At 40.3% G+C, this 26,856-nt stretch overlaps 1 protein-coding gene across 13 annotated transcripts in view; it reads right to left on the bottom strand.

Moving 5' to 3' along the window:
• The window catches only part of LOC124146118 (IQ motif and SEC7 domain-containing protein 1-like), a 189,897-nt gene that overhangs the window by 76,673 nt on the left and 86,368 nt on the right, over positions 1-26,856 (bottom strand). The window contains exon 1 of one of the 13 annotated variants that reach the window (XM_046516235.2): positions 11,365-11,513. The exons of 10 other annotated variants lie outside the window; for them this stretch is intronic. Coding sequence is in view for 2 of the 3 variants with exons in the window: in XM_046516227.2 (XP_046372183.2) it covers positions 8,094-8,200 (107 nt within the window). In the remaining variant the exon portion in view is untranslated. Of the gene's footprint in view, positions 1-1,515; positions 1,569-8,093; positions 8,458-11,364; positions 11,514-26,856 lie in introns of those variants that run through there. 2 more of the 13 variants (XM_046516227.2, XM_048387191.1) reach the window with 2 other exon arrangements.

Raw genomic sequence — 26,856 nt, 5'->3', positions numbered from 1 at the left:
AGTTAGTTTTTCAAGAGAGAAAAAGGAAAGCCCAAACACATTGAAGGAAGTGTCAATATTTTACACACAGCTTGTGCACGATGATGAAAACAGTCTGTGAGGAAGCAGAGAGATTGTATAGTCCAGTGGAATGAATCTTATACAATACAGAGTACTGTTACAAACACTGGTTGAGTGATATCTTTTGTTCAAGACAATATTTGCGAACTAAAGAAAACTACACTTGTAAAACCGAGTGATTGAGTGAAGGGTTCAAACTCAAATGAAGGCAGTGAGTGTGTTTTACGCCACTTTTTAGCAATATTCCAGTACAATGAAGGTAGTGAACACGAAGATTAGGCTTCACACATTTAATACATGTGGAGAGTCAAACCTGGGTCTTCAGCTTGACGGGCCACACTGACAGTGTTTGTTTATTTGTTTGTTTGTTGTATAAAGCCACACTCACCAATATTCCAGCTATATGACGGCGGTCTGTAAATAATCGAGTCTGGACCAGACAATCCAGTTATGAACATCATGAGCATCGATCCATGCAATTGGGATACGATGACATGCATCAACCAAGTCAGTGAGTCTGACCACCCGATCGCGTTAGTCGCCTCTTACAACAAGCAAAGCCACCTATTACGACAAGCATGGCTTTGCTGAAGACCTATTCTAATCCGGATCTTCACAGGTCACACCGACAGTGAACACAGTAATGACTGCCATATATCATCCCTTCCTCAACCATCAGGTGTGACTGTGGCACAATATGCTAATAAATTACATTGATCACCATACAGAAACAGCTAAACTGACAAACCAATAATCCAAACTACAGCCTAGAGTTTGTTTTGGAAGATACTACCATGACAAATTATAGATACATCAACAAGAAAATGTCATAACAAACAGGACTAACAGAAAACTCCACAGGGACTCCTCATGAATGTACGCTATTCTCCACACAATATTCTTGCTACACTAATAGCCTCCCATTCACACAAATGAGTTCTAGGTAAAAGGAAAACCTGATTACTTAACAGTCTGGGTTTTGAATATGAGGTATACATCGCAACCCCAGCCTCCCCACAAAAGGTGCTCTCTGTGCGTCTATTATGTCCATTTGTGACAGGCAACCTTCTGTAGTGAGCATTGAAGATGAACTTTTGCACTTGCCCCGGTAATTAGATGAGCATATCGGCCTTGTGGGATTAGTGGCTGACAATATGGGGCCTGTGAGGACAGTGCATAGGGGTACAGGTAGGGATTGTACTGGGATTGTCCCATGGGGAAGGGCCATGTAAGGCACAGAGGTGGTTGAGGGAGTTGTGTATAAGGTTACTGACTAACATGCAACGGGCAGGTAGATTTCACAAAGGTACAGATCCTGATGGTGGTTCAAGGGTTAAACTGAGCTTCAAAACCTATAAATCCCCGACTCACTGCCAGGACTGCCAGGTACTACTGCACATAACCTGTCTCTCAATTAAAGAATAGACATTCAAACCGTAAATCACAGTGACATACCTGGACAGGATCACACGTTCCTGCTGATGAGATAGCATCGGGTCTGTCCACTAGTGAATGGACATGATCACATTTGTCTAAGGTAATTCCTAGTTCAGGATCATCAGTAAGAAGACATGTCTATCAGGGCTTGGATATGCCAGCCGTGTGTCAATACAAAAGGTAGATATGCATCAGCAGCTTGAGAAGTCTTTCTTTATGAAAGAGAAGAAATAGGGTGATAGAGAAACATGGAGACGAAGCCTCTAAACCTAATTCTCTCTGACAACAAGATAGGTAGAAAACATGGCTGTCTGATGGTATCTCCCCTGTTCAGTCATGGCTTAGATGTCAATGGCGGAACAACAGGGTGTTGGTATATGTATTCCTGCCAGCATGCTACAACAGGAACTACAGGTGCAGGCCTATCATTCAGAACACGTCTGAATGTCAGCCTTACTGGAATTGAGGGCTCTGTGTAGGATTGTAGAATAGACAGCTGAGCTGTCAATATTCTCAGACAAGAGAGGGAGATCGCTTGTTCATCAAGCTGGGGGAGGACATTCTATTGGGTCTGGTCTTCTCCAACACTGCTGAACTGATACTGCTGTCATACGTGCACCAAGGTCATGGCAAATTAAGTGAGTGAGTGAGTGAGTTTGATTTTACGCCGCTTTTAGCAATATTCTAGCAATATCACGGAGGGGGACACCAGAAATGGGCTTCACACATTGTACCTATGTCGGGAATCGAACCCGGGTTTTCGGCGTGACGAGCGAACGCTTTAACCACTAGGCTACCCGACCACCCCCATGGCAAATTAAACCACACTTGGCCTACATTTACAGGTACCTATCAGCTTACTATCCAGGTAAGCAAATCTAAGCTGAACACAATCCAAACGGGAGCTGGACAAAACAACATTGTGAGCTGGACAAAACCGAATATACGCTGAACATTAGGGACGAAGACTTCCTTACATTTTCAACTAATATTCTATAAAGCTGTTAAGGCGTAGTGGAGCCTCATATCCTTCCTACAACTGATGACAGTGTGCACAGATAGGTAAAGCAATTTGTCAGTGTTTTCCATCTTTCTGACAGCTCTGATACGCTGCACTAAATACCAGGCAGTTCCTATTGTCTGTTAACTACGAGGCAGGTGTAACGCCAGGAATAACTATCCTGGATCAGGTAGATGTATAACTAGACTAATCAACATCTATAACATCAATCTATAAATAGTTTATATACTTTTTTAAGATCATGACTAGGACAAAAGGTAAGAGAACATTTTCAAATAGATTATTTAATGTTTAATTAAATGTAACAGGAATTGTACGAAGGACTCTGCTTTTAACAGAGATTTCTTACAATTATGGAAAGGGTTTTGTCGCTATTACTAAATTCCCGAGTTACAAAACAACAAAATGAGAACACTGATTAAAGCACTTACATAACGTGGTGAAGTACTAGCAGTTCAAGAGGCACCTGAAGTAACGTATCTAGGATAATCAAGTTGACCTCTTTCAAATCCACTAAATCTTTATGGCACTTAAGCCTAGAGCCACATTTCAAAGTGTCTGTCAAAGGACTTGACAGTTGGCCCCAGCTTTACCTCAGTGAATGTACTCTTACACTGTCGGAGGAGAGCGGAGGTGTGGAAAACACCTACCAACCTGACTGATGTCGGTACAGTTTCAAATACACACATCTCAGGATGAAATGAGGTGTGCACAAAGTTACGCACTCATGTCAGAAAATATTGTTGAACTTGTTTTTGTCGGATGTAAAAATTATTTTATGTCTTTTTTCGTACTCAAACATGAGTTCTTGTCAGTGTAACTTTGCCATAACGTAGCATACATAAAGTGATGTTTGACTAGAGTTAGAAGCCCTTAATGGTTTTCGCTTGAGATTGAAGATAATATTTTCAAGCAGTAAACAGGGCAACTGAAATGAGGCTGTGGCAACAAACAACAAGTTGCAGCAACATGATTTGTTCCCTCTTTTCATACAACTCTTAAATGCCACTTTCCTTCAAACAAACTCTGATTTATTGGCTTTCGCAAGACAAATCCTCACCAAAACATATCATAAAAAGAAACATATGCGACTGACAAGACTAATACAATTTCTGTTTCACTTCATCATTAAAATAAACCATCTGTGTTTTTATTGTGGTGCTCCGCAATATTATAGCACCATGATGGTCTGTTAATATGTGAGTCCAGGCCAGACAATCCAGTGATTAGCCTCATGAGCATTGATCTAGAAGAGTGGGATACAATGACATGCCATACAAGTCCCTGAGCCGATCCACTCAGTCACCTATTCTGATAAGCACAGGTTGCTGGGGAACCAAATGTTTACCCGGAATTCACACGGGTGGACCAATATCAGCAGTAATATTTTTGTAACGAGACTCTGCCATCGGTTTTAAAGGAAGACTATGCTCTTAGAGCTGATGCCCATTTCCTGTCTCAGTACCCACATGGTTATAAGTGCCCCCGTGAGACATTTAGTCTATGAAACTAGGTGAACAGATTGATATACATCATGCAATTTGAGTTAGCAAAGTTTGTCCTGAAGGACCTGAATCAAGCGTGCAATCGACTCGAGTCAAGAGCCTCTTTAAACATCACATGGAGCAGCACATGAGTGACAGAAGCTGATTACTTGAAGGATGCTGACCGAGTCACATGGCACGTTATTGGATTGACCACACATCTGGTCATAACTAGCTAATCAGGCATCAAGTCATTACCCAGCCGGATAATAACTGGTCTCCGCCCAAACCACAGTCACGAGCCAGGGGATTAGGCCAATCGTCTGTCACAAGAACTACCACAGAAATAATACGTATTCAATAATGTCTACCTAGAAAACGTGACAGTTACAGGTGTGTTGACTCACTGATGCGTAAAACATCCCCTCCAAACGCTCTGTTGACCAACATGAAGCGTATACACTATCATTAAGACACCAGAGCAATCTGCTGACAATGGGATGATCTTGGATGACAAGGAGATGATAGCTGATACATGGCAGACAAGTAACACCAGAACGACCTGTGTGGACTGTGACATTGGATTCAGATGAAAGAGTCTGGGTGGAGGGTTTCTTAGCATCTACACACCTGCAGAAACTCTATAGGGCCTACTTACTGCCTCACCTGATCAAACTCGGCCTTCAATGAATAGGTGGTCTCAAATTCTGACATTTCTGGCCCTATCCTGAACCGTCAAAGGATAACACCAAAATAGGCTGGCAAGGGATTAACAATTTTGGTTGTTGTTCAAATCGCAAAAGTACTTCACATTTTTAGCATTCTTAAGCATCAACAATACCAGGATATCCCACTTCAGCATGTAAAAAAAAAATGGCTTTCTCCTGAAGAAAAACCAGGTTCTGATTCCTGACTGGTAAGTAAGATAAAAGTCTGATTGCCATCACAAGTACAAACCCGTAGTGAGAGATAGGGACCAACCCACCTTCGTCTCAGTCCTTACCAAAATACACAAAAGATAGGTCTCACAGATTTCACTTTCCCTAAGTCAGCAACTGGCTTTATCTTCTACCGTTATCAATTCAAGCAAAAGGTGTTGGTTACAGACAAGTTTCAGAATGGAGAGAACCACAGCCTGCACTGGAAAGGTAAACAACTAACACTTGGCATGGAAACATTAGTCTAACATACCGTATTTGACGTAATAAGCGCCCAGGGTGCTCTCAAAATTAGAGTGAGTGAGTGAGGGTTTAACGCCGCTTTTAACAGTATTCCAGTTATATCACGGCGTGTCAGCTTAATGTGGGAGGAAAGCCCGAAGTGATGCAGGTCTCAAACGTTTACCACTTCGGTGAAACCCACGAGCATGGGTATGGTGCTGACAAACCTAGAAACATAATCGGGGCGAACCGGGATTCGAACCCACAATCATAGGTTTCTGGCATGCCCAAGGGACGCAACTCTGCACAGCGAATCGCGGCGCCTTAGACGACTGGGCCACCCGTGCCCCCCTCAAAATTAGAAATAGGGGGCTCTTATTAGAATATTATTTTGGTGGAAAAAAACAGTTGAGAGATAAATTTCATGGTTATGCTGACAGCCTAAAATGTTTATGTAAGACAGATATATTTTTCCAGAACACAAGTGTGTATTATACGCGAATAAATAAGTCTTGTGTACATTGATCAATCGGCAGGGGTGCTAATTGGGATTGTTCACTAGCCAATATATCAGCAAATGTCACTGTGGGCGCTTATTAGAGCGGGGCGCTTATTACGTCTAATACGGTATTGGCAGTAGCAGGAGTAGATCAAGAAAATAACTGTCACCTCCAAAGTAGGATACAGTTCCTGAACTAAAAAGAATACTGAAACAAAGCGTGCGGTAACGAAATACATCATTAGTACCTCTTATACACTGAGTGAGTGAGTATGGTTTTCTGCCGCTTTTAGCAATATTCCAGCAATATCACCGCGGGGGACACCAGAAATGGGCTTCACACATTGTACCCATGTTGGGAATCGAACCCGGGTCTTCGGCGTGACGAGCGAACGCTTTAACCACTAGGCTACCCGACCGCCCTCTTATACACTGAAGGCTGCAGCCCAAGGAAGACTGCTATAGCCTAGGAGAAGGAACAGGGAGTCAGCTTGCAATCTGCTACAGGTGGAAATGTGCTTTCATGCTATGGTACCAACAGGAAAGAAAGATGGACCTCGCCTCACTGAAGGGAGCTATAGTCTCCCATTGTTGCTGTAGGATGAGCATATCCTTTCACACAATGGTAAGAAACAGATAGATGGTAAACAATATCATGAGGGTTGCTCTGAGCAAAAAGATATCGACATACAAGTTTGACTGTACCTTGTAGGTTTCAGTGCCAACTTGCTCAGCAGATCAGAGAGGTAAGACAAGTGCGGCGCTATACAAGAAGGGTAACAGCTTGGGTTGAAAGTGAAACCGTTTTGTTTATTGGGAATCTCCGACACCTTTATCACATGGAGGCCACTACTACTTCTACCTGGGCCTGTGTGTCTCAGCCACATCAAAGTGGGGAATCAAGTGGAGTCTATTTGCACCCGGTGTTTCGGCTAGCTTTCACAGAACGTAGAACCCATAGAGTAACATACCTACTAGAAGGAACACATGGCTGGATAATATAACAAAGTCAGGGAATGAAAATAGCAGTGACGAGTCAACATTTCTCAAATTTAGTTAGCTGTTTAACCTTACACTCAGCAATGTTCCAGCTATATGACGGAAGCCTGTAAAACCATCCTAGTCTGGATGAACCAGTGAGTGATGTCACGAGCAACGCTCCTGTAATAAAATCAATTCTAGACTAGAAGAACCAGTGAGTGATGCCGGGAGCAACGTTCCTGTAAAAGAAATCGATCCTAGACAAGGCTAATCAGTGAGCGATGTCATGAGCAAAGTCTTGTAAAAAAATCAATCCTAGACTAGAAGAACCAGTGAGTGATGTCATGAGCAACGTTTCTGTAAAAAAATCAATCCTAGACTAGATGAAACAGTGAGTGATGTCATGAGCAACATTTCATTCCATCAGTGTACAATGACATGCAATCTCCCAAGTTTAATTACTTAATCCATTTAGTCGCCTCCTACCAAAAGCAAACATTTCCCACATTGAATAGCTGCCCATAATTCATCATTACTAGGGTGAGAACATGCTCAAAAACTTATTTTCTCCAGCAAATAAATTGTAAAAAGAATGCAAGAGCATTCTGTCGACACAGAGTCAATCCATTTCTTTTTGCTTACCCTACATGGGATCCCATCACCTTGAATAATATTTCGAGCAACTTACAGGATTTCTTCTTGCTGGATTCAGAGAAGGAAATGAAAGTGACTTTCCTTAAGAATTTCCTGAAAACCTGGGGTTATCTGAACACTAACACATCAAGCCTTGGTCTGACTTCCTGACATTCTGTAATGTAATTATCCAACTTGGCTTATACATGACAATAGCCTCAGTGCCAGGCCTCATTACAAAGTTAACCAGTGCAAAAATGTATAACATTCTTCGGAATGATCTCTTATGCTTAAAGCTCAACATCGTATAACGTTTGTATTATTAATAATAATATCTGAATACAAACAATAGTAAATGGTATTATATTATGATGATTAACTTCAAATCCTGATTGACTGACTGACTGACTGACTGACTGACTGACCGACCAACCATTCGTCCACCCTGACTGACCGATCATACATCCATCCACTGTGAGTGAGTGAGTGAATGAGTTGGTGAGTGAGGGAGTGAGTGAGTGAGTGAGCGAGCGAGTGAATGAGACAACCATTTACCCATCCCCCCTCCCTAACTCACTCTCACACGAACAAACATACAAAAATCCCATAAAATGAATTCCTAAATTCTAGAAGACTTTTGCATCTGCGACATAATCCACTAGTCCGAAGCCCGTGTCTTGTAAACTTCCGCATGGGCAAGTAAGCTCAGCTGCTAACAGCCCATATCACAAAACTAAAACCTCTCCACAATGATGCTTCAAGCCATGTTTGGGCTCGAACGTTTTGGCCCAAGTTTCAGTCAAGGATCTACAACTCACCATACAACTTGTCTCCTGCAGCACAGCTGTATCAGAATAGGGAGACACGCCATTGCAGAACACTCACTCCAGTCAACACACTGCAGAGAGGCACAATATTCCACCATAGATCATGTTTCTTCCAATCACAAATTGGCTGTGTCAACTTTGTAAGCATCTGCTCTGCACAAATCAAAGTCTCTTCTAAAGAACTGTCTGCAAAGTCACTCAATCCTGTGTCCAAGACGGCTATATAAATTTTAAACAAACCACCAACTTGAGCTGTTCAGAAACACGAAAGTACTCTCAAAGCCAGTGAGTTGATAGTCCCGGCTAATATCTCTGAAAGTTGGGGTCACTAGCCAGAAGCCTCTGGGTAGGTGAGTAATAAATCACAGTGTCAGTCCACAACACACCTTGTTAACATAAGATCATTACTGCGGATTATGTAGTAAACTTACCAGCTTACACAGACTACACAATATAGCAGCTTTTCTAGGGCTTAATGAACGATACAACTTCCTCAAGGACAAAGAAATCAAAAAGGATATGCAAGCAAATATATAAACTATCAGTATCGTGACACGGCGATCCGGTTACAAACGACTTATGAGTCTCGCTGAACTGAACAACATGCATCCTTGCACAGATAACACTGATGTTCCTTATAGGAAAGTATATGCTGATAACATGTTGATGAAGCAAGAGTGATGGAGGCTTTATGCTGCTAATAATCAGCTTTATTGCAGTTGGCTGTCAATGTAATACAAAGCCCTTGGAGTTACATCATTAGAATTGGTATATGAGTTAGGTATATGACCTCAAGTCAATTTAGTTTTTGTTGTTGTTTAACGCTGCCCTCAGCAATATTTCAGCTGACGGTGTAATTAATCAAATCTGGATCAGACAATCCAGTGATTGACATCATGAGCATAACTCTATGCAATTGGGACACGATAACAAGCATCAACCAAGTCAGTGAGTCTGACCATCTCATCCCGTTAGTCGTCTCTTACGAAAAAATAGTGAGCAGTCTTCGAAAATAAACATGTTGTTTGTTTGTTGTTAACACCACACTCAGCAATATTCCAGCTGTATGATGGCAGTCGGTAAATAATGGAATCTGGACCACATAATCCAGTGATTGATGTCATGAGCATCGATCTATGCAATTGGGATATGATGACATGCATCAACTAAGTCAGCGAGCCTGACCACCCAATCCCGTTAGTCGCCTCTTACGACAAGCACGGTCACCTTTTACGGCAAGCATAAAATAAACATGAAAGCCAGAGGATCCATGTAAGTATAAAGTTAAAGACCTTAGACTCAAACACCACAGAAGAAGTACTCAAGTGTGCCAGGACAACCTTAATTTCAAATCAGTTGTTAACAGAAAACGGTTAATGTATTAGCTTTGGTTTGTTCTGGTTTGGTTTGTTGTTTAACGCCGCACTCAGCAATATTCCAGCTATATGATGGCGGTCTGTAAATAATCAAATCTGGACAAGACAATCCAGTGATTTACATCATGAACATCGATCCATATGTCCAAACATATTTCCAGGTATTTCTAATTAAGTCAACATTTTTCTCTCTCCTTACCTAAACTAAAAAGATTTTGTATGTAACACTATCTGTTCCTAGAATTCAGTCACACTCATTGAAGAATGTTTGTTCAAGAAACAAGCACCACTCCTTCATCAAACCCAAGAGGACAAGAGAATCTTGACACAGATATCCCAACTAATTCAGCGAAGCCCAGGTAGTCCGATATACTCTGCACTAGTTTCTATTTGAAAACACACCCATTCTTTAAACCTGACTGCAGTAGGACATCGTTAAAGTTTAACAGTTGACAGCAGAGCACTGGAACTAGCTCAACCGAGACAAACAAGGCTGTACCCACATGACATTAAACAGAGCTTTAATGGACCCAAGTCACACTAATCACATTTTACAAGATTTGAGTGAGTGAGTCGGGATTAATGCTTTGAACACTATTCCAGTTATATCACAGCGTGTCAGCTAAATGTGGGATGAAAGCCCAAAGTGATGCAGGTCTCAGATGTTTACTACTTCGGTGAAACCCACGAGCATGGGTATGGTGCTGACAAACCTAGAAACATAATCGGGGCGAACCAGGATTCGAACCCATAATTCTAAGATTCTATCTCTGCACAGCGAATGACGCGCCTTAGACAACTGGGTGACTCGTGCCCTACAAGATTTGAAACACTTAGCACAAGAACAAATTACCACATACATCCAAGATAAAAACTTTGAATGGGGAATCATAAACACATTTGATATTCAGTGTTGGTTTAACCTTGAAGGTCTTATTTGACGATCTAAATAGCGGTTAAATGTTGGAATAAAATTTCTTGAAAAAAATAATACATACCGGTAGACAAATAATTTTGCAAAATCTTAACAATAAATGAACTTTATTGAAAACAGGGATGAATAATGAAAAGCACGAGATTTCTTCCCTTGTATGTTGACATAACCTTATGAATGCCATGACTGGATGCTTGAGCTGTTAGACGCAAATTCAAATCTGAGTGGTACACACTGATGAATGAATGATGGTCTGTTGTCGTGTTTACTTTTTTCTTTCTACATTTCTTGCATAATCATGCCCCATGCAGCAGTGACAGACAAAAAGTGTCTTTCCTAACGACATTAATGTATCACTGATTAACTAACCACCCACTGAGTCATGATGTAACTATTGAAGCACTTGCCACAGACAGAAAACACGATCGCCTTGGAACATGTTGCATACAATAAACCACAAAAATCTACTTACTGCTAATTAGATACATGGGGAGTAAGTGGGAAAATAAATACATCAGCTTAACAAGATCCCAGCGCAAGAACAATATTGTATTTTAGTCACAGTATGGGTGAGGGCTGCTTCCATTTAAGACTTTTTTCACCACAGAATCAGCTTCACTGGGCTATAACATTTGATGACATTTTCAGAAAAAAATGACATTTGATATCAAGCCTTTAGCAAAGGAAATTTTGAAGTAAAGACTTTCAAAAATACAAGGGACCTTCGTTTAAAGATCTAGGGGGAGAAACATATACATTTCAAAACTATCAAAACCGAAACACAAAATGGATTCTCAAACATAAGAAACTTATGATAATCACTGGAGTGTAAACCAAGCTAAAAACCTTTTTCCATAAAACTTGAGAAATAAAGATAATAAAATCACTTGACCTAAAGTAATATTGTAGATAATACTCATATAACTGACAAAAAATGAAAAAGTTTGCCAACCTGCAACTGGGCACTTGTTGCGTGTTATCCTACTCCTGGCCTGAAGAGGGAAGTGTTTTACCCTCCCCGTGCTACTGTCGAATGAGACTGATGCAGGCGCGAAACGGTGGCTGAGACCGGGCTCTCCCCTTGATTTCCTCAACAGGAAAACAGAACTACCTCCAATATCCTATAGGAAGCATGTACTATGCAGCCAGCAGCAGCAGCAGCAGCAGCAGCAGCAGCTTCTTCAGGTTACATGGTACATCACTATCTCCATACATCCATAATGCAGATATCTACACCGCCTTATCAAAAGCATGTCATACTGCAGATGAAGGCTACATGCTTTGGCAAATCACTGTGGGAAGTGCAGGCAGGTATCCAAGCTTGTCCAAATTTAACTGAAAGATTACATTTTACTTAAGCAAACTTCTCCTCCCTGGTGGAGGCGATCGGCAGGTAGCAGTGTAAGCTGGGGGTCAGATGGTGTGTACCGCGACCGTCACCCTCTGTTGAAGGATCCAGGTGTTTCGCTGCTGATGGGCAAAACTGGCTGATTGGTCTGAGGCTGAGTCCTCTTGTACATTCTTGACAAGTTTAAAGGACGCTGCTAAGCTGTAGACCAACATCCCGAGACTACTGTCATTATCCCACTCAAATAGCTACGACAGGCAGCATGGTCTCGACAAAACCCTATATCATGTCATAACTGTTCCAAAGCCTGTCATTTTCCATTTTCCCCTAAAGAATTCATCAAACAAATTATTTCTCACATTTTTCCGAGTATGATTCATCTCATTAATGGAATAATGGCAATTACCAATTTCTATAAAAATTATTAACTTCACTGGTGTTGGAATTGGGACATTTCAGACGAATCCTGTTGCTCTGGCTAGAGTTTATCGAACGCTACCATAATCTTGAATTAGTTTAATCTCAGATTCCCCCAGATAGAATCCTTATGGGAAGCCGTCCAGTGATCGCCAACATCCTAAACACACAGCTGTTAGCAGTGAGCTAATCTCAAAATGTTTTAATTTCCTCTGTTTTGTTTGAATAGAATTTTTTTCTATGACAGCAATCAAGTCTATTTAGACGCGAAAGAGCATGGGTAATTTAGTTAATGCATCAGGTTTAATGTCAGTGCATTAAGTAAATATCACTTAGTAAAAAAGTCTGTACTAAAAATTACTTCTTTCACCAAAATAATCATGACGCCTGGTTGAGAATAAACATTCTTTCAATACAGATCCTAAGTTCAATGTAGGACTTCCGAATTGTCGTTGGAACAAGTTAATGACATTCCATTGGTAAATGTCGGTTTGCATTAGAATCTTGAACGTTAACATCACAACCTAAATTGTCAGTAAAAGGATTTTCACAGAACATGAAATCAAAATATGAATCAATCAACATATATCACAAAATATTACATACAGAACCAAAACAGTTTGGGTTCATGAATATTTTTCAGTTATTTTTTCTGTTGTGAAAAATGAACACACATGTACATAAAATTATCCCCCAAAATATTCAGGATCCAAACTATTTTTTGGTTAGTATAGGACAAAATGTAACATGATTGAAAAAAGACAACTTCTTTGAATTTTGAAACGTGAAGGAACACACATCCTTCCTTGCAATGTAACCTTGAAATCAAAAAAGTCTTTTTCAAACTAAATGACCCATTTGGCCACATTAATGAAAACATATGGCCACCACAAGGAAGTAATGGAGCCATATCTCAATACTAGAAAAACAAAAATCTCACAATAATATTTATTCATCTGTTGTTCTGAGAAGGCAACAAGCCAAATGTCTTTCACAGCATCTTCTTCAAATATACTCAACATGGTAAAAATAATTACTAAGTAATTGCTATTTACTTTTCCAAGGCTTATCTGTAAATGGCACTGTCTAATTTAGAGCTATTGATAAAGCCATCTGATTTTTACATCCGAGACCTTTCATCGCCAATAAATGCCTTCTATAGGAGCAAAAGATCAAAGTTGAAAACATTTCACCTGGAAAGATCTTCTTGAGATGAATTTGTAAAACCCGCCATTATTTCAAGTCTTTCAACTGCACAACGTTTAAAGAAAACAAACATGGCTGATAAGACCACCTCTGTGTATACTCTTTGTATAACTAAACTCAAAAATGGATTTTTAATATATTCTCATGAATAGAACATGTTTTCAGGAGACAACAAACACATCCTCCATTTATTCAAAGGGAGATAAATCAAGCCAGTTTGAGATCGTCTTTATTTACAATGCCCTTGAACTAACAAAGTGTGCATGAAAGTTGAGCAAACCGCCATCTCTTGCATGATGTCTGACACGTGCCTTTAATTGTTTTTTCAGCTTGACTTAACGTAAATCTCCAGACTGGCGAGCGTATTGATGGGTTTTGTGGGACGGATGTGAGAAATATTCCGCCAAAATGGCAAAGAAGCCCTCGTAATCTTAACATGTGCAGAGAAACAAATCTCTCAACCAAGTCCCTCGGAACATCGCAAGCATCAGTGAATATTCATCATAAAAACTCAACACATTACAAACGTTATTTGTCAGAAGCACATCAAATCTGAGATACTGCACCAAGAAGAAAAGAAATCGTCATTTTTTCACGTATTTCAAACTTTGTGGTTACACATTTCTTCCTTGGCATAATTGTCTCATAAATTCCATAAATTCAGTAAATTACAGCGCCAGATTTAAAGATAACGATTCCATGACTGGCCACAGTGGTGAGAAGGCAATAATGTTTACAAGAATAAAAGCCTGGTGAATATTACCAGAAAAAGATGCAGGTGAAGAAAACTGCAATTAAAGTGATTTACTAGACTGCCTATCTCTTCCTTATCCCCCACGCTCTGGGCAAATAGACTTCTGGTGTGACCTAATGGCATCCAAACAAGCCTACAGCTTTACTGGATAAGTTCAATCCACAAAATCACGATTCAGCAATCCAACAAATGTTCTGGAGAAAGTTGGTCCCCTTCCAACTTTTATTTACACCGTTTACCTCCTTATCGGTTGTGATAGCCAACATGGTGATGCCCCCTACCAGTCTCGCCATTGATTCTGCAATTACCTGATGATATTTATCTCGACAGATCCCACTGACGTAGCAAAGAAACCGATTCCACTTTGATTCCGCCAGAGTAGATGTTTACCTGACCTATATACCCCACAATCCTGACCAACATGCAAGGATGGATCTTGATGTCCGATACAGATGAGTCTGGCCAGTGTAGGTGCACGATTCCTCTACAGTAATGCCATGTATCACCATCATGTGCATTTAGAGACAGAAATACCGTATTCGACGTAATAAGCACCCAGGGCGCTCTCAAAATTAGAAATAGGGGGCTCTTATTAGAATATTATTTTGGTGGAAAAAACAGAGTTGAAAGATAAATTTTGTGGCTTATGCTGACAGCCTGAAATGTTATATACGTATTATACACGATAGATATATTTTTCCAGAATTTTTCCACGAGTGCGTATTATACGCAAATAAATAAATCTTGTGTACATTGATCAATTGGAAGGGGTGCTCATTGGGATTGTTCAATAGTCAATATATCAGCAATTATCGCCGTACGCGCTTATTACGTCGAATACGGTAATGCTTATTACGTCGAATACGGTAATGTTAACACAGAATTTCTTCAATGGGGCCACTGTTTCACAAAGTGATCTTAGCACTACGACTATCGTAAGCCAATGTTAAAGTAAGGGGTGAGTGAGTGAGTTGGGTTTAACGCCGCTTTTAACAGTATTCCAGTTATATCATGGTGTGTCAGCTTAATGTGGGAGGAAAGCCTGAAGTGATGCAGGCCTAAGACGTTTACCACTTCGGTGAAACCCACGACCACGGGTATGGTGCTGACAAACCTAGAAACATAATTGGGGCGAACCAGGATTCGAACCCACAATCATAGGTTTCTGGTGTGCCGAAGGGACACAACTCTGCACAGCGAATCGCGGCGCCTTAGACGACTGTGCCCCCGTGCCCCTGTGCCCCTATTAAAGTAAGGAAGAAGATTGCTTTGTGGAACAGGATCCAGATCAATAACTTATAAGTGGACAGAAATAAATTTAATATCTAATCATTGTTTTTAAAAAATCCCGCAAGTTAATGTGAGGGTAAAAGTTAAAAGCGAGAGGCGCAAACCTTGAGAACCCCAGGACTCCCCTTCACTTTTAACACTGATAATACTTAACCAAAAACAAGGACTTATCATAGGAGATGTAGTTGCAAGTGAAAAAAGTAAATGTTCTTGCCATTTTGAAAATCTCTTCTTCACCGTAACATCCTTAATGCTGTTTGCTATGATATGTCTGCAATCTGTGAGTGAGTGATTGTGGTTTTACGGCGCTTTTAGCAATATTCCAGCAATATCATGGCGGGGGACACCAGAAATAGGCTTCACACATTGTACCCATATCGGGAATCGAACCCGGGTCTTCGGCTTGACGAGCGAATGCTTTAACCACTAGGCTACCCGACCGCCACCTGCAGTCTGTGAACTTAACTTTGTCCAAGACTGAGTCCATTACCTTTACTATTAGTATTATGATTATTATGATTATTAATAATTATCATTTTACCTCAGGTATCCAAATATCTGCTTAAATGTTATATCTGCTTAAATCAGTTATATTTGTTACCCGACCAGTTGATCCGTTCACATTCCAGTTATCATTCTCAACTCCCTAGGGAGTATACAACCCAAGCTGCCTAGGGACCCTCAGAAGAATGAGTGTTTCACAGTGTGTCTGCATATTGTGGGAGGAAAGCCTGAAATGATACAGGTCTCTGATGTTTACTACTTTGGTGAAACCCACAAGCACACACATGGTGCTGACAAACCCAGAAACATAATCAGGGAAAATCTGGGATTTGAAAACAATGAATGATAATAGGATTCTGGCATGCCCGAGGCTGCAACACTGCACAGTGAAATGTGGCGCCTTAGAGACTGGGCATACCCTGCCACCCCTCCCAAGCCATAATGAAGACAGTCCATATCCACTGAAAAAGATGAAGAAGGCCAGTCCATTCTTAAACACTCAAACTTTTTTAGCACAGACAAGGCTGGAATAGAGCCAAAGTGCCATAAAACAATATTCACTGCAAAATATTTTCAGCAAGTTTATGTAACATATGGAAATTAATACCCCACAATCACATCCATCTTTCGAAAAGACTTAAAATGACCCTTTGCCTGAAGAATTAACCTTAAACTATACAAAGGCATCCTCCAGGTAGGTAAACCTTCTTCATCCCTACGTTACCTATCTTATCACCCAGTCTCCCACTGTCCTGGTGTATACCGTTGATTTATTCCCTCCCTAATCCACAACATACACTTCTCTTCTCTCGTCACACATCCACGTCTCCAGCTTGGAGACTAGCTCGTTGAAGCTGCTCTCTACAGCACTACAAACATAATAGGTGCCTGATATGGTGGAAGTGGTCCTCCTTTACCTTCTTGCATGTACTTGTTGGATTCTGATAAACCCCCAGGCTTTATATAGAATGAGATAACACTCAAGTATAAGTTTCCTGCCTGTTTTCACACACCTTGAGTACGTTATCAGTCAGGTTAGTGCAGAAGTGCTGTCTCAAAATCAACATGATTTTGTGATGGGGTTTCATCATAGGGACTGCTTCTGCATGAACACCGAAATATTCTATTTTCGAAATATCTAAGAGAAAGATCTAGGAAAAAGCTTGTCTTGTCAAATTTAAGGTGAGGTGAGGTGAAATGGGGTTTAACGTCGCGTCCAAGATTATTGCACTTATATAGCGACGTGCATGTACGTGTGTGTGTTTGTGTGGCTGCTTGTACTAGTCCGGACTGATGTCGATTTATAGTGCTAGCTCACTGAGATACCATGCCGCAGTTTAACATGAATACCCCACTCAGACACAGTATACTGACTCCGAGCCTACCAGTCCTTGTTTTAGCCCCTTAATGCCGAGCGCCAGACAGGGTAACAACAAGTACCATCTTTCAACGTCTTTAGGTATGATACGGTCGGGGATCAAACCCTGGACCTTCCGCTCTCCAGGCGGACGCTTGTCAAATAATTGTTCCAAACTGTCATGAAGGAACAAAACAATCTGTGAGCTGTTAAAGATACACAATCACAAACAGTATTTAAACATCAAGTTTCATTTCGCTTCAACTGAATGAAAGGTTGCTGAGGCAGGCAAAGGACAAATACTACTGGTAAAACCCTACACCCATATTGTGCTGACCAAGGAACATGATCGTTGCAAACATGGGACTTGAACCCATTCCCATGGATCCACACTGTGGCACCTTAGACCACTGGGCCACCGAAGCTATCTAGTCAACTATCCAAGATGTCTTTGGGGCCATGTTTTCAATAGATATTAATGTTCACATGCTCAGATAAATTTGTTAGTTTACAGACATAAATATGTCTTCACTCGGCTTCAGGCCAAAGATACTGACAACCGCTGTGATAAGGTGAGCTACAAGCAGTGACCTGTAGATGATTGAGCATGCTACAGATGCATCTACAAGTGTCAGATGTGGCCACTGGAGACCTTGGACACAGGTGACTCATCAGGGCAAGTCAGTCATTTGTCACTGCCATCAACTACCAAGAGAGATGTCCCTCAGAAATTAAAACAACAAAATCTAATCAGCCCTTAGATGACAAGTTTCGTTAGGATGACTTGAATGACATTTTCTCAACCTTCCTTCATTTTCTTTCACTTTGTGACAGAAGCAAAAAAAAGTCATTTGAATGGTGTGGAAAGTTTAAACAATGGAATTATTCAGGGGGAAAGACATCTCATTTTGGACTGGCAGTTTCCCTGACAAAAGTGTCTTTTTGTAGTAGATGAGTTTGGTTTTATGCAGCTGTTAGCAAACAATCCTGCCCTCAAAACAAGAATTGGTTTTACAGGCAACATGTTTCAATGTAAAAAAGTTATCCTTCAAGATTTTCACTTGCCTAAGATTATAATGGACCAGTAACCATGTCTAAAGTGTCAGATGAAGAAATAAAATATTTAATCTTCAGTATAGTGCCAAATTTCTTAATTCCACATCCTAAATGAGGATTAACAAAAAGAAATTCCAGTAATCAATACAAAAATCATACAAAAAGTATGTTTTAGAAAGTTCCATAAAATACCTCTTTTGGTCATAATGGAATTGCATAGTTTTTGTCTGAATGGACCTACCTCTGCTGTGCCTGAAGACGAGCAGCAACAGCAACAGCAGCAGCAACAGCAACAGCAGCAGACACTCTGAAGCCAACCTGCTGCTTCTACACAACCACCAGAGACAATGCTGGTGACAAGGTCCTCCAAATTTATAGAAATGTGTTTTAATGATATTCAAGAGATATTTGAGATGGGAGAATCATGGACAGCTTAAGAAATCCAGAGATTGATTTTGGACACGAGGAGGGTCGAGGGACAATGACCGGGGCAAGATGTTAACAGACACATGGGATAGTGACACATGCATGTGTTGGTAGATGATCATGTGACAAGCGTCCTGGTGAGGACAGTAAAACATGCATGACTCACAGACGTCACTGACCAATAAAGACCAAATTGCAGGAGCAAACATTCCTTTTTAATTTCAGCAGGAATCTAATTATGAGCTCGGGCCAAGCTTTTTTTCACAAAACTCTTGCAAGTGTTAATTCACCAATTTGTCGAACAGTCAGTTGTTGAGCTGGTAGAACTGTTGGATTATGAGCAGAGGAAACAAAAGCAATTAGATCCTGATGGAGGTGGGGGTCTTCAAAGGATACTATTATCCATTAGACTATGTTTGAACTTTCACACCATCCAACTGGTGAAAACACTGAACATTTCAAGAACATTATATTATGTAAAAACTCATATCAGTCTGTGGCTTTAGCAACTAATACGAAGCCAAGGTGTAGTAACATTCTGTATCAGTCTAGTACACTCACTTAATAATAGTCTACAAAATAACACTAAATTCTACTGAAAATGATGCTGAGAGTGAAATTTAGTTTATTAGTCTCAAATAATTATGTCAAAGACTGATATTATTAGAACACATTAAGCAGTAGAACACATTTAGCCTAATGGCCATATTAAACTTACTTTTTTATCATTTGTAAAAACGATCATAATGAAAAGTGATTTTTAAAAAAAGCAAACAAAAACCAATATATTTATTGCTATTTAAAATAAAAGAGACAAAAAACCTTTCCATAACCATTATCCAAAATCACAACTAAAAGCAGAGTTCCTTGTACAATTCCGACTCTATCATAAGCAGGCCTTGAATCAGGAATGTTCCGAAATACTGTTTGAGATCAATGGTGCAACCCTGTGCTGTGCAGTCCACGCCGTAGCAAGACACTCTCCCACAGAACGGGAGAGCCTCATGCCACATGAGCATTAGACTATTTAAAAGCTTTCCCCAGACAATCAATACAGATTTCCACATCACGAATGGCAAGCAACAGCTAGCCTCACAGAGTTACCTCCCTTGGCACGTATTTACTGTTATCTGAGATGGACATCAATCTAACTAAATTCAATAACATCTTCGAGGCACTAATACTTCAAGACACTTTAATTTTGACCTAAGAAATACAGGAAATTACACCACTGCAAATCATTTTCATAAATTGAGTGTTGTTTTCTGAAAGAGCATCTGCCAAAGTCACGTTGCACCCATCAAGGTTGTGCATCTGTCGGATGATAAACATCATATCATGCTGTGTGATGCAGGTGAGTAGATGAGACATTATCTTTATCACCCACATACATTCATATTCCTGGAAATGAAATTATCCTGAAAAGTGAGGAGGGGTTTCTTTTAAATCAAACAAACAACAATATCTGTCAAATGTCAAAATGTCCTTTTGCTTCCTATTGAGTCTGTTAACTAATTTGATAAAATCTTCACGAAAATATGCCAAACATGTTAACTTCACATGACCAACATTTTTCTGAGACTGCTTATTAAACATTTCTTTTTATCTTTTTCATTCATATTTCAACCACCAACACTTGCTAGCCCAACAATGCTAACCCTGTTTGTAAAACCAACTGCCCACTCCCCCCTACCCCCAAAAAACAAAAACAAACCAAAATTGATCCAAAGTAAGAAAAACCTTTCAAACATTCCACTATCACTGGAGATACTTTCATAATAATCATTTTGTTAACTCCTATCGAAGCATTCGAATATTTCACTAATTCCACATCAAACTTGGCATTTATTACATCAAATACAGTATTCCCCTTTCCATCAACATTGACTTCAAGTTCAGACCAATTAGCACAGCTAAACTCCATAGTATCCCGTATCTCACCATCACAGATACACTGGTCCCCAGCGTACCAGCCTGGTGAATGGCCACATGCCTGTCTTAATCGTTTCCTACTTGAAACACCATGAACCAGTTGAACACTTGATAGTGATTGTATTTAAGTGTGCCTACGTACAAGCAGTCGGTATGCTTATCACCTATGTGATCATGGAACCAAATGCTAATTATTTGCAACTTTATCAAGTGAGTGAGTGAGTGAGTGAGTGAGTGAGTGAGTGAGTGAATCACTTTTTCAATTAAATAATCACATGTCTGTTTGTTTGTTGCTTAATGCCAGCAAAAATGAAATATAAAATTTAACATACTTGCCACAGACAGCTTTCATGTAAAACATATTCAAATGAAATATCAGCTTCTCAGTGAAAAAACAACATCAACGTGGAAAACGAAAAACAGAGGCGGAAATAAACTTAACAACCTCTTTTCAGCCATATTCACATGATCGTGCATTTACATCTGCGAGTCTTAGTTTCACATTAACAATGTAACTCTTGTTTGTTTGTTTGTTTGCCGTTTAATGCCCCACGATTTATATCAGGAAGATTGATCCACGTCGTCAAGGCATTATGACCTGCGATCACCCACATCATAGGGCCTGACCACCCAATCAATTTAATATCTTCTTACAACCAGCACTGGACCAGTGAAGATCCGGGGTAGAATAGGTCTTCAGCAACCCATGCTTAGTAAGAGGCAACTATGCTAGTCGCAAGCGGCGACTAACGGGATTGGGTGGTCAGGCTCGCTGACTTGGTTGAATAATGTCATTGATCCCAATTGCATGGATCGATGCTCATGATATCAATCACTGGATTGTCTGGTCCAGACTTGATTATTTACAGAGCGCCATCATATAGCTGGAATAGTGCTAAAAGTGGCCCAAAACAACAAACCAACCAACAAACCAACCCAATTGCATGGATTATTTCTAAGTGGTGTGTCCATAATTGATTGTACTTGAGGAAATGGTGAATATCACTTTTGTATGTGTTGAACCCTTTCTGAAACCATGTAAAGGCGACTATGCTTGTCGTAAAAGGCGACTAACGGGATCGGGTGGTCAGGCTCGCTGACTTGGTTGATGCATGTCATCAATTCCATATTGCGTGGATCGATGCTCATGATATCAATCACTGGATTGTCTAGCCCAGACTTATTTACAGACTGACATCATATAGCTGGAATATCACTTAGTGTGGCGTTAAACAACAAACAACCAGCAGTGGTTGCTTGTGACCAATTGGATCCTGGGCACCCCACGGGGAATATCTATCAGGGCCTATACATGACAACATGGTTAACTCCACCATTGTTCCCCGACAAGGTTGTTATACAATGCCTACTTCCAGCCAACTTCCTCTCACAGCAGTCTTAACACTGACATGGGTCAACTTGAGATAAAGTGACACTCTTGTGAAACTATTTCTGAAACAATTCATTTGGAGGTCATCATGACATTGTATTTATAGCAGCAGTTGACAAGTGACAAAATGTCTGGCCATAAAGTGCCTACAAAAAACTGCCCTGATCATTATCTAACTCTCATAATTTTGACATGCTCATTTATCATGATCACAAAACAAATAAATATTCTGTCATGTGAGATAAGGACATAATTTACATGCGATTTCATGAAATAGAAAGTGAATTGATTATTTTCGTTTTCATACGACTTAACTTTCAGAACCATAAAATACCTAGACTAACATAAAGTTTATGAAATCTTTTATTACACAATACACTTCTCTCCTCTAAAATTTAAACAAATAATTTTCCTGATGCTGATTTTATATGTGGAATAGAGCTGGCTAGAGCTGGCTAGACTTGCTTTTGTATATATACATGTATCTAGATTGTTTTTGTTTTTCTTTCATAAAATAAATATATTCCACACTCATGGTGCAGGACTATGAACTACCTTGCATCAGGAGTTATAGTTTATTTGATTGTTGTTTAACGCCGCATTAACATGCATCAACAAAGTCAGCAAGCCTGACCACCCGATCCCGTTAGTCACATCTTACATCAAGCATAGTCGCCTTTTACGGCAAGAATGGGTTGCTGAAGACCTATTCTACCCCGGATCTTCACGGGTCTCAAGAGTTATAAAAGTGGGTTCTACACCAACATCAGCCTATGGCCTGTATAGATAATTTGGACCAGGGACCGGCTGCACAAAGTTATCGCACTGTCATAAGTCTAAGTTCAAGTATGGGAGTATGGGAGTCACAATAAACCTCGCTTCGTGGAATGGGCCCCAGGCAAATAAGAAGTAAATAATGCAAGAAATGTTCAACAGTGTTGAGCATGAAAGTCAAGGCGTCCTGGTAAAGATTTAGGGGGTCCCTAGGTTCAAATATGTACTGGTAAGCCATCCTGAAGGGAGATCTGGACTTTCAACACTTGAGGCGTCGGCTAGGAATAACAACCCACTGAAACATTGGACTTACCACACCCAAGTGGTATAAAACAGGAACAAACCTCAAGACGCCAGGACCATTTATTTTGAACACTATACTACACTTTACCACACTTTATTACACTATACTACACTTTACTACACTATATCACACTATACTACACTATATCACACTTCACTATACAACACCATACTACACTATACCACACTATACTACACTATACTACACTATACCACACTTCACTATACAACACCATACTACACCATACCACACCATACCACACTATACTACACTATACCACACTATACTACACTATACCACCCTATACTAACTATATCACACTATACCACACTATATCACACTTCACTATACAACACCATACTACACTATACCACACCATACCACACCATATCACACTATACTACACTATACCACACTGTACCACACTATACTATAATGAGCCATCTTCTGTTGGCGACTCATCCAGACACAGTACTTGTTGTTGCCACCCTACAACCCATCCAAGTTGTGTCTTACAACCACCATGAAATACTAGAGGCCTGTTCTGACACAGCTGTTCCATGCATAGGAGACAAAAAACACATCTGACAACTGATTTACAATCACTTCACTGCATGAGTGTACACATTACAATCAGGTAGGACCCATATAAATACTACAAATAGCCCCATGGTTAAAGTGTTAGATTGTCATGCAGAAAATATGGGTTCCATTCCCAAATGGGAACATTCTATGAAACAGTGTTGGGAAGGAGTTGGGATTTTACCATTGATTTCTATGGTACAAACATTTTGTTTAAATGTCAGATGTAACTATCAATATTTTGTGTAACATCCAGAAACTACATGCCAAAATCTCTGCTTTCAACATCATAAAAAAAAACATGAAAGTGTCTGATTGAATATTCATAACTAAGTGAAGTTACATGGTTTCAGATTGGTTTGGTTGGTTGGTTTTTTAATGCCGCACTCAGCAATATTCCAGCAATATGACGGTGGTCTGTAAATAATCGAGTCTGGACCAGACAATCCATTGATTAATATCATGAGCATCGATGCACGCAATTGGGATCGATGACATGCATCAACCAAGTCAGGGAGCCTGACCACCCGATCCTGTTAGTCGCCTTTTACGACAAGCATAGTCGCCTTTACATGGTTTCAGAAAGGGTTCAACACATACAAAAGTGATATTCACCATTTCCTCAAGTACAATCAATTATGGACACACCACTTAGAAATAATACTTGAATAACTTGAATATCACTAATCAATCTTGAAATTCCCAACATCAACCTCCAGAAAAACCTCCTCAAACCCTGTTGCATAACCTTCATGTGAGGTTAATTTGAAGCAAGAAATCAGAAAAGTAGAGTTAAAGGAGAACAATGATCTCAAGAATATCTCCCCCTTGCCACCTCTCTCTACCAGCCGGCTGCAGAGTGAGCTCAGATAACTGAAGTGGAACCTGTGCATAACACTTGCGTCATGGTCATGTCACTTGAGTCTGTATCTCGATGTTATCTCCACAGCACCAGCAGGAGGGACACAGGCAGGATCTACATGCACTGCCACGTAAACAGTCTAAACTACAGGATATCAATAAACTGCGTTTTAAACCTGCTTGCAAACCATCACAACATATGTCACTGAAAATTTGGTAAAAAATATCATTGACCTGAATGATAAAATCTCTCAACTTCTAAGTTGTGGATTTGGTTCTGAACTGAAAACAAACATATGTTTTGTGTTTGAGTGGGTTTGAAGTCGCTTTAAAAATATTTCAGCTATACTATTTTGGGGACACCAAGGATGGACTTCACACATTCTACTCGGAACAAAACCTTGGCATATTATGTGACAAGCAAATGCTTAACCACTTGGCCACCCAAATGACCCAATTTAATTTACATTTAATTTAGAAATTTTTCAATTTTGCATTCCCAGTTGTAATTTGTTTTGTGTTTGTGGTTTAATGTCTCACTCGGCAATATTCTTGTATGACAGCAGCCTGTAAATAATCAAATCTGGACTAGACAATCCAGTGATTGATATTATGAGCGACTATATACCCCATCGGATATCATGTTTGTTGGTTTGTTGTTTAATGCCGCACTCAGCAATATTCCAGCTATATGATGGCAGTCTGTAAGTAATCGAGTCAGGACCAGACAATCCAGTGGTTGACATCATGATGACATGCATCAACCAAGTCAGGGAGCCTGACCACCCGATCTCGTTAGTCGCCTCTTACGACAAGCATAGTCGCAATTTATGGAAAGCATATGCTGAAGACCTATTCTCCCGCGGATCTTCACGGGTCTCTATCAAACAAGTCACCAGGCTTGATGTGTGGGGCCACATCTTACAACCAGCATCGACAGCTGTTTCCCATCACTGTGCATTACAACACTACAGATATCACTCACTTAAAGGCATGCGGAAAAACAACGTGAATGGTGGTCAGTGAGCGTGTACATAAGTTATAGTTTTATCAATAAAACACAAGTGAATTAGTCTGACATGTAAACATTCATCGACTAATGATCCCAAAATGTTTGCTTTATCGTACTTACATGGAATGGCAAAGTATCAATCTATCCCGATCACCTGCTTCACCACAACGGTCAGGAGAGAAAGCACTGACCAACACTAACAACAAGATGACATCAGTGACGCTGTTACTCCAGTTCCAAGCCAACAAAGATACACAGTATGCGGGATATTGACACAACAAATGGATTAAGCTAATCCACTGTGAGTGACCTTGACCGGGAATGTGGGCGACTGATGGCTGACAGACAAACCCTCACATCTCACAGGATACACATTTACAGTTAGGCCCTGTGGACTCCTTGTTGACTTATTCAATAGAATCAATGAAATGTTATTAAGACAGCAAGTAAATGAAGAGTGACATCACAGGCAAAACACTGATGTGTGTCGGGGGAGGGAGATGGGGGAATGGATAACTGGTGTCACGTAGGAACTTCTTTACCCAGCCCTTAATGCTGTTACACTGCAGTTGCTCCATACATATCCATCATGAGGGCCTATCAGTCTTGATGACTGGCCCTGACCATGTCACCAATACAAAACATACGTAAACTCCTCTCTCTAATCTTGTACCTGCACGAGGTTGTTCAATAGAAAACAAAACTTTTCAAAACACAATTTACCAAATATCCATGCATCTACAAATAATTATTTTCTGTGCCAATAACTAAACAAAATATGCAGGGGAAAATTCTTTTTACAATAACATCTTTCATAGTTCAGTCCACATTTACAGATCAATATAATTATTGTGAGTGAGTATGGTTTTACGCCGCTTTTAGCAATATTCCAGCAATATCACGGCAGGGGACACCAGAAATGGGCTTCACACATTGTACCCATGTCGGGAATCGAACCCGGGTCTTCAGCGTGACGAGTGAACGCTTTAACCACTAGGCTACCCGACCGCCCCTATATAATTATTGTGTACACAGTGTTGAAATTCAGCAAGTCATAGCCCCTGTGTTGATTTTAGGGGGTCTCCACATTCAAATATTATAGCTTTATGACTGCGGCCTGTAAATAATCAAGTCTGTACTCGACAATCCAGTGATTGATATTGTGAGCAACGATCCACAGCTTCGAGTACGATGACACACAATCAACCAACTCACCAAACTTGACCACCCG

Source organism: Haliotis rufescens, unplaced genomic scaffold (assembly GCF_023055435.1).
Source record: "Haliotis rufescens isolate VD_foot unplaced genomic scaffold, xgHalRufe1.0.p SCAF_68, whole genome shotgun sequence".
NCBI classification, from domain to species: domain Eukaryota; kingdom Metazoa; phylum Mollusca; class Gastropoda; order Lepetellida; family Haliotidae; genus Haliotis; species Haliotis rufescens.
This window is presented reverse-complemented; position numbering and strand designations above follow the sequence as displayed.